Here is a 15231-nt window from a genome sequence, read left to right on the forward strand (position 1 = left end):
AGTGAAAACAATTTCATTTAATTCCATGTATCCAAAACATAATAATTTCAACATAGAATCAATAGCCATTTATTCATGAGCTAGGTTACGTTCTGGTTTTCATCCTAAGCCTCGGAAACCGGCTGTAGGTTACACCCCCATTTGCACGGGTACTGGCCGGGTTGTGAGCGCTGTGGCCGCAGGTGGTGGGCAGTGCAGTCCTAGAGTTAATTAGGGCTGTTAATCACCTCTGCCTTCACCTTGGGCCCTGGGGGCATGGATGGCGGCCCAGCCTTTTGCTGTGGGGGGCGCGCAGTGCCAGAACCACCGAGGCCTCAAGGCCTGCAGACCACTCCTGTCCCCGTGTGCCCACGTGCCCAGCTGTGCCCCCCGGGGTCTCTGGGCTGCAGTGGGAGAAAGGCTTGGAGGTAGGAGCTGGTGGGACAGGATGGAGGCGAAACCCCCTTAGGACCCGAGTGGGGCACGAGGAGGTGACCTGGTGGCCTGCCCACGCCCGGCAGAGCGGTGGGTGTGGGACGAGGCCGCGGAGCTGCCAGGGATCACAAGCCCACAGGCCCGCATTGTTCGCCTGTCACACTTCCTTTGGCTTTATTGCCTTTGTCCAACACCCTATTGTCTGGTTTCCTTTTGTCCCCCTTTCAGCCCCGCTGCCTTTTATTTTCCAGCCGGCCTGGTTGTTTTCATTTCTTTTGTCTGAAGTTCCTGAGAGGAAGGTTTTATTTTCAGCGGTTTGATTAATTCACAGCTTGAGCCCGGGGTTTGTTTGTTATGTAATTGCTGCCCTCAGCTTCGGGATAATACCCCCCTCCCCGCCCGCCCCGCCCCCCACCCCCCTCACCTCTGCCCGGGCCCTGGGCCGAGCCGCCCGTTTCCTGGACACTGGCCAGGCCCCTGCGTGGTGACAGGGGACCCCGGGGCCGGACCGTGGAGCCGGATCCCGGAACCTTTTCTCCCAAGCCGGGGTTCTTAGGGTTGGGTCTGCCCAGCTCTGCTTCCCCTGGTCCTGGGTTCCATGTTGGTCCCCAGGGCACCCCGCCCTTTGAAAGTGGCTTGAGAAGTTTGCTCTGAGACGGCATCGAATCAAATACACCTTACTCAACTGTAATTGTTTAATATAAAACTATAAAACCCCACATGGGACGTCTGCATCCAGCATGTAGCCTCACGTCTCTGTTCCAGGAAACATTTTGTTTTACAGAGTTGACGCCCTATAGGGTTCTACACCTGCAATTCAGTTTGAAGGAATGTTTTGCTATATCGATCTGTGCCTTAACACTCACCTCCTAAAAATGTAATGCCCGTGCAGAAATTCTTAAAATTTCTATTTAACAGTGCTTCTCAAACTAGTGGGTATCGAATCACTGTAGGGTTGGTTACAGTAGTTTCCTGCTCTGCCCCCAGTTTCTGATTTGCGGGTGACCCATGACTAACTCCCACGCAGCCCCCGGGCCCGCGCAGACTGTGGGTCCCTTGTAGGGACTGCATTTCTGCGGTGCCTCAACACGGGGTGCTTAACAAGGGCCATGCAACGCCCCGAACGGATGCATTTTAGCATTGCCTAGTCCTCAGAACCACCCATTTTACAGATGAGGAAATGGGTGTGGTGAGGTTCAGTAACTTTCCCAAGGTCCCATAGAGAGTGTAGGACCTATGGGTACCTGGAACTTGCTGCTGCTGGGTGTCCCCACTGATCTTGTCACTGTGACCTTGGAGCAAGTGCACTGGGTGGCCTCTGCTGCTTTGGCTCTGAGCCTGGCATGACCACCGGCATCGCTCCCCGGGATCCTTCCATTGCTGAGCTGTTCCTGGTGTGTGTGGGGGGTAGGGGGTTAGCACAGGGGAGGCAGTGATGGGAGCAGTGGGTGCAGAGGCTGCTTATGGGACGCATTGCAGATGCCTACAGGGGCCCATGAGAGAGACTCTAAAGGAGAGACTCTGGCTAGAGAAAGGAAAGTATTTTTCTTCAAGCCTTACATCTCTAAGTTTGTTTATTTCCCCACTTTTGGTAGATATATGGATATAAAAATAGCTCACTTTTATCTTGAAAAAAAGGATAAATGTGTGTATGGGGTAGTTAACACTTGGTTCCTCTTTTGTGGGGGGCTATAGTAGGGAGTGGTAGGGACTGAGGAAAACTGGCCTGTCCATGGAGGGCACCTGCTACTTAATTCCAGCCCATCGTCGCCCTAGACCAACTTCAAAAGCCATTCAAATCCAGATTATGAGATGTCTTGTGACTTAAAAAAAATTTTGTCAGCTAATTAACACACACACACAGTTTTCACTTTGGTGGGCTCAGAAACTGCCAGTTGATCATCTCTCCCCTCCTTTGGTGGACCATCCCGCCAACCCGCTCCAACAAGGCAACAGGCAGGGCCTGCTGAGGGCTGGGCCCGATTGACTGCAGACCTTCCTATTTAAGAAAAGCGCAGGACTGAAGACTCTTTACTGATTTTTTTCCACTGTGGGTTCCAAACGGAAGCTTGCGCTGGGCGAGGCTGGAGTGGCTGAGTCCACCATCGGTTTCCCTCTGCTCCTCCTCCCTCAGGATGTCCATGAGGAGCCCGGGCTCTGCCCAGCTGGCCCCGGATGGCGTTGGCACCATGGTGAACTGTACCGTCAAGTCGGAAGGGAAGAAGGAGCCCTGCCATGAGGCCCTCCAGGGCTCGGCTGCCGCAGCTGAACCTCAGCCGGGAGACCCGGCCCGAGCTCCCCAGGATGCTGTTGACTCCCAAGCTCCAGCCCAGGTGCCTGGCACTTTCCCTGGGGCTCCTGGGTCAGTGTCCCTGCCTTGCCTTTGAGCCCAAACCCATGTGCCATCCCCAGCCTCTCCTTGAAGCAGGGTGGGCGCCCACTCCCCTAGCTGGGCAGACGGGAGGCAGAACATCTGTCGCTGGGGCAAGACTTCGGTGGGTGGGGAATGGCTGCTAAGTCAGGCCATCTGTCCCAGCGGTATGCTCTCTCGCCCTCGCTCCCCTGGTACTAACTGCTCACCCACGTGTGACCAGTCCTCACCTCTGAGGACTCATTGGAGAGACAGGATACATCTGCTCGAGGTTTACCTACCATATGATAGAAAATCAGCCTCATTACCTGAGCCTGAGATCAGCTGCCATTAAAGACCATCCAGTCCCCCATCCTTAAGATGAAGGCATTCTGAACTACATGAGCAGGGAGGGTTCTTGGAATCCTTAAAATTCCTGATTCTGTGCAAGAGCTATAAAAAGGGGGAATGTGTAATTAAAACCAAATGAATGAAAATGAGAATTTTAGGGCCCTGAGGAGGGATCCAGCCTGGAGGGGTCTGTGGGAGGAGTTGGGGGTCCGGGATAGTGCTGAGGAAGACTTCCTGGAGGAGTAGGGCCTCGAGGTGGGCCTTAAAGAACCGAGGGGACTCCGCCGAGCAGAGTTGGGGGTGGTGATGCCCTAAGGAGGGTGAGGTGGGGTCCCCCACCAGGCGCAGGTGTGGCTGTGTGCAAGGGAGTCAGGAGGACGAGCTCGCTGGCCACTCGGACTGCAGCAGTGAGCCTCGTTCACGTGCATTTGCGTCCTTGATCCCGCAACAGCCCTGACAGGGGAGGTATTTATAGTTCTGTTTTCAGAAGAGGGAAGTAAGTCAGGTTCAGAGAAGTTCAGAGTCTCATGTGGGATCAAGCGCCTCGTGAGTCACTGAGCCAGGCCTGAAAATCCTGATCTCTGGTCTGCAAACCTTTTCTGCCTTCACTATATGGGGCAAAGCCAGAGGGAGGGTTGGGAAGGTGGGGAGAGAGGGCCTGGCGGCGGGGGTGGGGGGGGTGGGGGTGGTGGTGGAGGAGAGGGAGTGCACGTCCCAGGGCTGCTCGGTTCCCCCTGCAGTCTGCCCCTTCTCTTGAGGGTGACAGTGACATTCAGTGTGTGTTGTAGGACTGCAGCTCCCCTGAGAGCAATGGGTCCCCGGAACCCAAGAGACCGGGAGCTTCTGAGGCTCCCTCTGGAAGCCAGGAGAAGCTGGACTTCAACCAACATTTAAAAGAAGGTAGGATGTCTAGGGGCACCTAGGTGGCTTGGTCTGTGAAGCATCTGACTTTGGCTCGGGTCATGATCTCGGCGGGGTCTTGGAATTGAGCCCTCATCAGGCTTCCTGCTCAGTAAGGAGTCTGCTTCTTCCTCTGCTGCCCCCCCTGCTCGTGCTCTCTCTCTCTCTCAAATAAAATCTTGGGAGGGTGGGGAATAAAGCAGGGTAAGACAGCTGCCCTGGTTGGAGGCGGGCATGGGCGTGGTGCTGGGAATGCTGTTCTTCATCCCTTTTGTATCTTCTAGTCGTGCCCGCTATTGAGAAGCTACTGTCCAGTGACTGGAAGGAGAGGTTTCTGGGAAGGAGCTCTGTGGAAACCAAAGATGTCAAAGGTGAAGGCCCATGTGGGTAGACAGGGGAGGGTATCTAAACCCTTTCCCTTCTCCCAGCCTGGCCATGCAATCTGGGCCTATAGGGCTATTCTGGGCGGGGGGGGTGGTCTCGGGGTCCCCTCCTGCCTGGCCTTGGGGGTCGGCACCATCCCTCCTCTGGGAACTGAGTATTCCATCTGGCCTCTCTGGCAGGCGAGGCCTGGTGGGAATCGTGGTCCTTGAGTATGGATTTGGACTCTTATAGGAACCCTTGTGACCCCCGGCAGGTCACTGCCACTTCCCGGATCAGATGAGCTGGACATGCCCTTTCACTGCTAAAAATTAATTCTGGGCCACCAGGACCTCACTAAGTAAATTCAAGGGCTGCTGCTTGGTTCCTGAGCATGGCTACTTTCCCCAGTGTGGTCGGTCACAACCCCAGGGGAGTTTGAAGAGCGTACGGATGCCCAGACTCCACTCCACCTGCTGAATGAGAACTATAGGGGCTGGGGACCTGGGCATGTGTATTTGTCGAAGGTTCCCTGAGTGATTCTGAGGCGAGTGGTCCGCAGCTTGGCCCGGTGGCATCCGTCATGAACTCAGCTGGAGGGCAGGAAGCAGTGGCCCTTACTGGGCAAGAACCATGTGCCAGATTCTGGACTAAGCCTTACCTTCATTATCCTAGCCCCACGGCACCCTTGTGAAGGGACCGTTCTTGTGCTCATCTGTAGATTAAAAAATCCAAAGCACAGAGAAGTCGGTTACTTGTCCAAGAGCCCCCAGACAGGATCAGTTCAAGTGGGAATTTGAACCCCGGGTTTCCGCGTGCCTCCTGCGTCTTATTCCAAGGCCTGAGTGGCAAGTCCCGCTGGCCCCTCCTGTGGGATAGTTACCCACACTGATCCTGCGGCTTGGGGCACTCGGGAACCGCCAAGAAGTGATGCGAGACTGAGAAGTTCCACGGCCGGCATTTCCAGGGGCTGGAAGCAGTGGCTGTGGGTGGGAACCTTCTGGGGCAGGTGGTTGTCTGACTGCAAGCAAGCCCCCTCCGGAGCAAGGATCGTGTCTCCGTCCTCTGTCACTTAGCCCCTAACAGGGACCCGGGAAGCAATTGCCCAGTGAACCTCAGGTGTGTGGGAGGGCGCTTGGGTGGGCAGATGGCCAGAAAAACAACATTTCTCACCAGTGGTTGTTTCCTCGTGGAGCAGGGACCCAGGAGAGCCTGGCTGAGAAGGAGCTCCAGCTCCTGGTCATGATCCACCAGCTGTCCACGCTGCGGGACCAGCTCCTGACGGCGCACTCCGAGCAGAAGAACATGGCCGCCATGCTGTTCGAGAAGCAGCAGCAGCAGATGGAGCTGGCCCGGCAGCAGCAGGAGCAGGTAGGTCCTGGGTGGTGTCTGGCTGGCTGGCTGGCTGGCTGGGGGAGGGGGAGGCTACCAGGGCCTGGAGGGAAGCACACTGGGGGCAACCCTGGCTAGTGCAGCCCGAGGCTGGGGGCAGGAGTCCCCTAGGAGTCCCAGAGCTGCCCTCTGGACCAGCCCTGTGGGGGCCCAGGGAGCAGAGGGGGCCGGCAGGGCTCTGTGTGAGGGCAGCTGGCTGCTTCCTGCCCCACCTCCCGCCGTGGCCTCTGAGGGAGGAGTGAGCTCGTGGAGAGGGGGAAGGCCTGTGAAGGGGGCTGCCTGCTGCCTGCCCTGTCCAGGGCACGGTACGTGCGGGGGTGCCGGGCGCCGGGCTGGTGCTGATGGCCCCCTGCTCTTTCCTGCTGTCAGATCGCCAAGCAGCAGCAGCAGCTGATTCAGCAGCAACATAAGATCAACCTCCTCCAGCAACAGATCCAGGTAAAGAAGGGGGTGGCCAGAGGGCGGGGAGGGGGGCGGTGATGCCAGCCGGGACATGCCAGGAACAGGGAGGGACGGGGCACAGATGAAGCGGAATCACTCAGACATGACCCTGAGGAGGGGGCTCATTGCTGCTCTGGCCCCGGACCCTCGTCACCTTCCTCTATTCTAAGGGAGTGGCCGGACGATCTTCGTCCCCAGCTGGGGCTGAGCTGAGGGCGGGTAGCAGGAGAGGATATGGGGTCCGCTGGAGCCTTTGGAAGACTGGCCCTGTACCGGATCCCGGGCCTCCAGTGTCTGGGGTCTCTGTGCCTCCCACATCAGGGGTCCCCCTGCCGGCACCATGTGCCCCCCTAGCCCCCGCGCCGTGTCCTGGGCTGAGCTGTGTGGGCCCGCAGGGACTCACACAGGGTTTCTTTGCCCTCAGCAGGTCAACATGCCTTACGTCATGATCCCGGCCTTCCCCCCGAGCCACCAGCCCCTGCCTGTCACTCCCGAGTCCCAGCTGGCCTTGCCTATTCAGCCCATCCCCTGCAAACCAGGTGAGTGGGGGTGGGGTGCGGTCGCTAGCAGAGGCTGTCCTGAGGTTCGGGAAGGAGCCCGGGACCGCCGTCATGCATTCCTTTGCCATGTGGCCTTCCCAGGATTCACTTTTGGATCTGTCTAGTGGAGGAAGAATCCCTTCTTTCTGAACTTCACTGCGAGAATGAAACACAGTAGCACTTCAACACTGAGAAGTACTTTGCAGACAGAAGGAGGTGTGGCCGGTCTGGGTGCAGTTTCCCCAACTCTGGTACCTTTACTGGACCAGAATAGTAACATCTCGGACATTCACTGAGGTGTCTGCATTTCCCAAACTCAGACTCTTTTTAAAGATTTGATTTATTTGACAGAGATTACAAGTAGGCAGAGAGGCAGGCAGGGTCGGGAGCAGGAAGCAGGTTCCCTGATGAGCAGAGAGCCCGATGCGGGGCTCGATCCCAGGACCCTGAGATCATGACCTGAGCCGAAGGCAGAGGCTTTAACCCACTGAGCCATCCTGGTGGCCCCCTAACTCACTCTTGTGTCTCCCCAACCGTGCCCCTTCTGCCCCACCACTGAAATCCGGTGAACACAAACTGAGCGCCAGCCACCTGTCAGACGCTGTGTTGTCCGGTGGCCATGGGGTGATCAGGGCGGACTTGGAGCTCCCGGAATATGCAGTCTGGGGAGGGAGGAAAGATGCTCGTAACCAGGCAGTCTGAGAAGGCTTTCTGAGGAGGTCAGAAATGAACTGGGGCCTGAGAGGTGGACTGTGGGTTTGAAGCTGGGAGCTGAGGGTCGAGGGCAGTCTGAGGTGGAGACCTTGGACCCTGAGGCCCAAAGCTGGCCAGGGTTGGAGTTGAGGGGAGCGCGTGATGGGGTGGTCATGGAACAGGCTGGCGAGGGAATTTTTTGTAGAACCAGATATGCTTGAACGATTGAATAGAGGGTGTGTTGTCACACCAACTGTGGGTGACGGGGAGCAGAGAGGGATGGGGGGTACCATCTGGAGCGTGAACCATTGTGGGGGGGCTGCTCAGGAAGTTCTAGGGGCAGCTGGACAGCCTGCTCGGGCGGAGGTGGTCGGACGGAGACACAGGGTATTCGTAGGCCATGATTATGGATTCCTTGCGAAAGGTGACAGGGCAGGGATATTGCCCATAGTTGCCCCAGGAGTCGAGTCCTTCGGGTCCACCCTCCCTGTTCTGTGTGCGAGACCAGGCCAGTGAGTTCCTGTGGTCCTGCCACCAAGGCCTGTGGACTAGGGGCACAGTTCGCTGGTCGCTGACTCTGCTGTTGCTTCATTCTACACCAGGCATGCCTGGAGGGTGGGGACACAGAGGACTGAAAAAGTTAGGCCCTGTCTTTCAGGAAGCTTCCAGCCGGGAAGGTAGGGAGACTAGGAAGGGGGAGCAGGCCAGCAGCATGGAACCCTGTTTGTAACTCCAGGGGACTAGAGCTGCCAGAGTGAGGAGGGCACGGCCTGGGGGCATTGGGGTGCACCTGTCCCCGTGCTTTCTGGACAAGGGAGGCAGGAAGTAAGCTGTGGAAGTCCTCAGTTGGCCAGACTGCCACCTGCTTTGTTGGTTCCAGAATCCTAGTAAGCAGAGGGCCCTTCTCCAAACCCAGTGTGGAGTGCCTTTCCCAAGCTCACGAGCCCTACACGGTCCAGGTCCGCAAACCCCCACGGTGGCCCATCCTGGGCCAGTCTCCTTTCCCCCAACTTGGCTTTCAGCCCGCTGCTCCCCTCTGCCTGGCCACCTGCAGCCACTAGCCCCAAGGAGCCTGCTCCGGCCACCCCGCTGGAACCCAGTTCTCTGGCATGCTACCCACGCGGGCGTATCCTCACCGGCCTTGGGCTTAGTGATTTGTGTACACAGCTCCGCTCTCCACCAGAATGGTCCGCTCCTTGACACGGGGCTGGGTTGAGGGCGAGTGAGGTGGGCCCAGTAGGATGAAGAGTTTGGGGGCTGCGTAAAGGGGAAAGGATGGGCTGTGGCGTCTTGAGGACCCAGATTCCCGGGTCTGTGTTCCCATTTCTGAGCTATGTGGGCAACCCGTCTTTTGTCTTCCCATCTCTGTTTCTCTGCACACTGGGGTGCTGGGCCGAGCGCCTGTTGTACGCCCCATGCCAGGGATTACCATGAGCCACTGCGGGAGACGGGCTAACATGGGGAGCGGCTTTTGTACCCCAAACATAGTGGGTACGGAACACAAGTACTCGTAGAGCAAGCACTGGTTTATACCCGTCCTCTGTCACCACTGGGTTGGAACCTGAGGTTCTGTGGGTTGGGAAGGGCAGGGCAACCAGGGATGAGTGCATGGGAGGCCTTCGGCACTCTGGGGGCTGGGGAGAGACTTGTCTGGAAGCAAACTGGGCCGGCTGTGAGCCTCTGTCCCCTTGGTACCGCTGGGACCTCGTCAAGCAGGCCGTCTGCTGTTCTGTGCTCATCCAGGACTTTTCTCCTTGCCGCCTTTTCCATAGTGGATTACCCCCTGCCGTTGCTGCACACGCCCCCTGCCCCGGTGGTGAAGAGGCCTGGGGCCATGGCTGCCCACCACCCCCTGCAGGTACTGTCCCCTCCACCCTGCCCCTGGCCTGGGGCAGCCTCCCTTGCCTGGGATGGCTGGGGTTGCCTCCTTAGGGGGTGGTGGGGGCCCTCCTCTGTCCTTGTTCACCTGTTCCTGCCATCTGCTTGTCTGTCCCCGGTATGCTTGTCTGTCCCCAGTATGCTTGTCTGTTTCGCTGTGACCACGTGTCCCCTCTGTCCCTCTGGATCTCCGTTAGTGTCTTTCTCAGCCTCTGATCTCTGGGGTCTCCCTCAGGAACCCTCCCAGCCCCTGAACCTCACGGCCAAACCCAAGGCCCCCGAGCTGCCCAGTGCCTCCAGCTCCCCCAGCCTGAAGATGAACAATTGTGGACCCCGCCCCCCGAGCCATGGGGCCCCCACACGGGACCTGCAGGCCAGCCCGCCCAGCCTGCCACTGGGTAAGCTTTCTGCCAGGAGGGCATCCTTTGGCCCTGGGCATGTCCTTCCCTTCTCTGGGTTATAGTTTCTGAAAAATGGGTTAGACCTGCCTTTGTTTCCATACTTAGCATCTCAGAAGCTCCCCTGCTTTCTGGCCCCCCACCAGATCTGACCAGGCATCCCCACATCAGGGATCCAGGCCACTGAATTGCACAATTTCAGGGAAAGCGGTTCTCTAGTCTTTGGCACACTGTGCAACAGCCAACGTAAACAGTGCCCCCTTGGAGATGTGCGGTGTAGGGGGCAAGAGGGGACCCCGAGCCAGGTGAATAACTTGCAGGAGTAGCTTGGTGTGGACAGGGTTGACCCCCTCTGCTGCCCTTTGTCCTCCCATAGGCTTCCTCGGTGAAGGGGACGCTGTCACCAAAGCCATTCAGGACGCTCGGCAGCTGCTGCATGGCCACAGTGGGGCGTTAGAGAGCTCTCCCAATGCTCCCTTCCGGAAGGTATGGCCCCCCACTCCCCTGCACCAGGGCTTAGGGATCTGACAGTAGACTTCGGCTGGGGCGGAAGACCCAAGTCTGAGGCCACCAGAGGAGGGGTGAGTGAGGAGGGCAGTGGGGTGATGCAGAGGGCAGTGGAGTGATGTGCCGATTTCCTCTGTCAACCCCAGGACCTCATCAGCCTGGACACATCCCCGGCCAAGGAGCGGCTGGAGGAGAGTTGCGTGCACCCCCTCGAAGAAGCCATGTTGGGCTGTGACATGGATGGTGAGGGCCTCAGGCAACGGGCTGGTGTGGAGGAGGGCCCTCCTCTGATTCCCACAGGGCCCAGGGAGGGTCAGATTGTCTCTGTCCCTGATGCCTTTTCTCCCATAGTCTGTCTCTGGAGTCCCCTTGTGTGTCTGTCCCTTCTCAGTCCCCAGTTTCTGGCTGGGCCTCTGATGAGGTCTTCTGCTGGTGTCCATGGTGGCTGTGGGCGCCCCACCATCGCCCCCTAGTGATAAAATTGGAGATGACTGCCGGCCTGGGAGGCCTCCTTACCCTAGAGGAGCTGCCCTGCTTGGCTGACTTCAGCCCTGTCCCCTAGGCTCCCGCCACTTTCCCGAGTCTCGCAACAGCAGCCACATCAAGAGGCCCATGAACGCCTTCATGGTGTGGGCCAAGGATGAGCGAAGGAAGATCCTCCAAGCCTTCCCAGACATGCACAACTCTAGCATCAGCAAGATCCTTGGTAAGGGGCAGTGAGTGGGGTGTCAGGGGGCTCCAGGAGACAGTGGTCTCCTTGCTGGGTGACAGTCCCCATTGCCCTGACTTTCAGAGGAGTCTGGAGTCACAGGGGTCAGGCAGGATGTTTAGAGGCTAGGTCCTGGGGTCTTGTATCGTCGTAGGGCTCTGCACCTAAGAAGTAGGGTGTGTGTGTATGTGTGTGTGTGTACGTGTGTGCGCACGCACATGTGTAGATACACATTTTTAAACACCTGGTCTCTCCCTAATCTGTTATGCTTGCCCAGACCCTTGGATCTCTGGCTCTGGCAGGAAACAGGAAGGACTGGTGTTTCTGGGCTATCATTAGAAAGGTCTTTTAATTTTATATAATCAATAATTTTTACAAAAGTTTTAATTAAACTCCCGAGAGTCAGATGCTCTCCTGACTGAGCCAGCCACTGCCCCAGGAGAAAGCTTTTTTAAAAATTCTAGGTCCTGACTGGAGGTCAGGGAGGGATGGAGGGCAGGTGGGGCTAGAAGTTGGCCGTTGTCTTCAAGACAGAGGCCCCCACGTCTTGTCAACCAAGACAGTTGACAAGGCGTTTTGCCTTAAGCAGGGGGCTGGGGGACTGTCTGTTGTTGGTGGCCTGGTGTTGGCTGTTTTTATGCAAATCATGCAGACCAGAGGCCTCCCAGAAGTTGCTGGGTGGTTGGAGACATGGGTGTTGGGTGTATAGACACCAGTACATGTGCCAGCTTCGTTCATTCATTCATTCGCTCCTCCGACTCCGAGGAGCACCCGTGTTGGGCCGAGTTCTTGCTAAATGCTGGCGCATAGATCCCCTTGTGGTCTCACTTGGGGACCCACGTCTCGGGGGGGCCCTGCAGGGGCTTGGGGAGGGTGGGCGGAGCCCCGCACTGACGCCCCCCCCCGGGGGGGCTGGGCCAGGCTCCCGCTGGAAGTCCATGACCAACCAGGAGAAGCAGCCGTACTACGAGGAGCAGGCAAGGCTGAGCCGCCAGCACCTGGAAAAGTACCCCGACTACAAGTACAAGCCGCGGCCCAAGCGCACGTGTATCGTGGAGGGCAAGCGGCTCCGGGTGGGCGAGTACAAGGCCTTGATGAGGACGCGGCGCCAGGACGCCCGCCAGAGCTACGTGACTCCGTGAGTCCCACGTCCCTGCGCTGCGAGGGCTGGTGTGGGGCTCCGGGGTGCTGTCTCTTGGCCTGGAACGCCCGTGTGTGTGTGGGCATTGTATGTGGGTCTCCCTGCGTCCACCCCCCCATGGGGCTGCAGGGGTGTAGGAGATAGGTTTGTGCCTGGCTGGGGGGGGACTGGCCATGTGTACCTGGAGGAAAATGCATGTGAATCACAAGCTCCATGAAAAAATTCAGGGCTCCTAAAAACAAAGGTGATACGGTACAGGGAGTGCCTGACTTGACAGAAGCAAGTACCTTCATGGAGTCTTGCAACTGGAAACACAACTCCCCCTCCACCCTCACCCCACGCCGGAGCATTTAACTTCCAAATGCTGGATTTGTACGTGATTCCCTGGGAGTATCTGGGGAGCACACTCAGGCCCTGAGACCGCAGGTGTGTGCTGGTCTGTGGCTGACTGTGAACATGACTGTGGGGAGGCCAGCCCTGGGGGTGAGAGAGAGAGCTGAAAGCACGGTGGTGGGGAGGGAGGGCATGCCCCAAAGTGGCTCAGGTGGTGGGGGCTGTTAGGGGGTACAAAGTGAGGGTCCCTTGAAACGTGCCTCTTCTCTGCCCTGTAGCCCCCAGGCCGGCCAGCTGCAGATGAGCTCCCCCGATGTCCTGTACCCGCGGGTGGCAGGTATGCCCCTGGCTCAGCCCCTGGTGGAGCACTACGTGCCCCGGAGCCTGGACCCCAACATGCCTGTCATCGTCAACACCTGCAGCCTCAGGGAGGAGGGTGAGGCCACGGAAGACAGGCACTCGGTGGCGGAGGGCGAGCTGTACCGGTACAGCGAGGACGAGGACTCGGAGGGCGAGGAGAAGAGCGACGGGGAGCTGGTGGTGCTCACAGACTGATCTAGCGGGATGGATGGGCCGGGCCTCCTCCCCCCGGGAAGACCTGGCCCTCAGCCCAGGGGTGCAGCCAGCCGGCCTGGACTCTGTTGGTACTTGGACTTGGGCCTGTCGGGGAGAGGGGCGCAGCTGTGCACTTGTAGATAGCCTCCTGGGGGGGAATGCCCTCCCCACCAACCCTGCGGCCGTGCCCAAGGAGCTGCTGGCCTTGCTGGGCAGGACCTGTAGGGTGCTCTGGGGCTGAGGGCCTTGTCCGGCGGGGCTCATGTCCGGTGGGGTTCATGGCCAGCGGACACTGTAGGACGCTCCCCTCCTGCGGGTCTCCTCACTCCAGGGGTGTGGCAGCTCCAGACCTGTCCCCCTGGGACCACATGCTTTGTTTCCATTCTCGTCCTGGCTGGACCAGCCCCTGTAGGACCAACACCCTCTTCCATCCCACACCCCGCCCCCCTTCCCAGATCGCTCCTCTATCCCAGGATCACTTTGTACTCCGTGCAAAAAGGTCTGGCTGTCCTTCGCTGTCTTGATCTTCTGCCAAGCCTGTGGTGCCTCTGGCTGCTGTGTTGATGCGGGCGCGTGTATGTGTAGGTGTGCGCACACGCATGTTTCCATCTGTTCACTTATTGCACAAGGGATTTACTGAGCGCCTGCTCCGTGCCAGGCACCGTTGCTAGGTTCCTGTGGGTGTGTCTCTCGATGCCACTCTTGCTTCTCTGGGGGCCTCTCCGTGCTTCACTGTCCCCAAATTGCTACCTCTTTGTCAGTCTGGGTGTCTCAGGTTGTGTGTGTCCTGTGTGTGTTTCTGTCCTCGTTTCTCTGCAGGGCTGTGCTTTTCTCCCTTTCTTGGGGTCTGCCTCTGCCCTTTTGGACACCGCTGGTCAGCCCCATGGCCCACCAGCCGCCCTGACCTCCCCCTGCCTTTCCCTTCATTCCCTCCCTGCCTCTCCTCTGCTGGCTGGTTCCCACAGAGCCATTTTTAGCTCCGAGCAACATGGGAATGTGCTCAGCCTCCAAGGGGGTCTTAGTGCCCCAGTCCCTGGTCCCAGCCTGAGTGCTGCGAGTTAAGGACAGGAGGATTGATGCCCCCGCCCCCTTCCTGACAGTTGATGGAAGCCCTGGAGAACCAGGGCTGCTCCTCATGGCCGCGGGTGAGTGGGCAGTGGGAGGGGGCTCCCCATTCTCGGTCTGGTGAGGGGAAGACTGCCCCTCCCGGTTCCTTTCCCCTCCCTCACTCACTGGGGAAGTTACCTCAGCTCCTGCTCACAGGGACAAGTTGTGTCCCTAAGAAGAACCCCACTGGCACCTGACTCCAAAGATCCAGAACAGCCCTTGGGTCAGGGTGGGAAGGGAACCCCAAGGTTCCACCGAGGCAGTTGTGGTGTCTGTGCCAATCCCCTCCCCCAGTCACTTTCTCTTCCCCCCCCTCCCTTCCCTTCCGCCCAACTTCTCTCCAGGCTGTTTCTTTTTTTATGACTGTAAACATAGATAGTGCTTTATTTTGTTAATAATAAGATAATGATGAGTAACTTAACCAGCACCTTTCTCCTGTTTACACTTGGGGAATTTTTTTTGTTTTCTGTTGGCATAATAAAGACAGACCATTTCAGAATCTGGTCCTTGTGAGTGGGGGACCTGGGAGGCTAGCCTGGAGCCTCGAGTCCTAACTGGCGCTAGCCCAGGCACCACTGCCCCCTTGTGGCAGCTCCCCAGAACTTCGGGTGTGGGTTCTGGGAACCAACCTCTGAGCCCGGGGAAGCCCAGGCCAAGTCTTTGGAGGGACAGAGGCCACCCAGAGAGCAGCCTGCACCCCGAAGAAGACACTGCCCCTGCCTCCAGGAGGTAAGCTAGACCTCCCCACACATTGGTCTACCCCGGTCCTAAGAAGGTAAGGCAGCAGGGAGAGCACCGTAAGCAGTCAGGAGGCCACTTCTGGCCTTGTGGCCTGGGCTGGTGTCAGGTCTCCCGTCTGGGCTTCATCTGTGGTTAAGCCTTATCTGTAGTCCTTACCTCCTTTTGGAGAAGGAGCCCCATGAAAACCTAATGAAAGCGGTGGACCCTCCTCCCAGGAAAGGGCTCCCATGGATGCCCCAGTCCCATTTAGGAGCCCTCCAGGATACTGAGTAATGAAGCAGGGGCGCCAGTGATGTGCTTCAGGGCGCTGTGACCTTTGTTTTGAATGAGGATTTCAAACACGTAAGGCACTGAGAAGTAACAGCCCCTTAGACTTAAAAGGGCTGATGACAAACCAAAACTTCCAAAATGCTTAACAACCA

General features: G+C 58.1%; 1 protein-coding gene across 5 annotated transcripts in view; it reads left to right on the forward strand.

Moving 5' to 3' along the window:
• Window positions 1-14567, forward strand: part of SOX13 (SRY-box transcription factor 13) — a 44745-nt gene extending 30178 nt beyond the window's left edge. For 3 of the 5 annotated variants that reach the window (XM_082702089.1, XM_082702090.1, XM_082702091.1), the window contains 13 exons: window positions 2549-2747; window positions 3904-4015; window positions 4300-4386; window positions 5574-5746; window positions 6137-6205; window positions 6633-6747; window positions 9213-9298; window positions 9554-9716; window positions 10093-10202; window positions 10370-10466; window positions 10786-10929; window positions 11854-12070; window positions 12685-14567. In XM_082702089.1, coding sequence (XP_082558215.1) covers window positions 2549-2747; window positions 3904-4015; window positions 4300-4386; window positions 5574-5746; window positions 6137-6205; window positions 6633-6747; window positions 9213-9298; window positions 9554-9716; window positions 10093-10202; window positions 10370-10466; window positions 10786-10929; window positions 11854-12070; window positions 12685-12961 — 1849 coding nt within the window. In that variant the 3' untranslated portion in view covers window positions 12962-14567. The remainder of the gene's footprint in view (window positions 1-2548; window positions 2748-3903; window positions 4016-4299; window positions 4387-5573; window positions 5747-6136; window positions 6206-6632; window positions 6748-9212; window positions 9299-9553; window positions 9717-10092; window positions 10203-10369; window positions 10467-10785; window positions 10930-11853; window positions 12071-12684) is intronic. The other 2 variants (XM_082702092.1, XM_082702088.1) reach the window with 1 other exon arrangement.
• Window positions 14568-15231: the final 664 nt, after the last annotated feature.

This window comes from Mustela nivalis (genome assembly GCF_964662115.1).
Source record: "Mustela nivalis genome assembly, chromosome: 16".
Lineage (NCBI taxonomy): Eukaryota > Metazoa > Chordata > Mammalia > Carnivora > Mustelidae > Mustela > Mustela nivalis.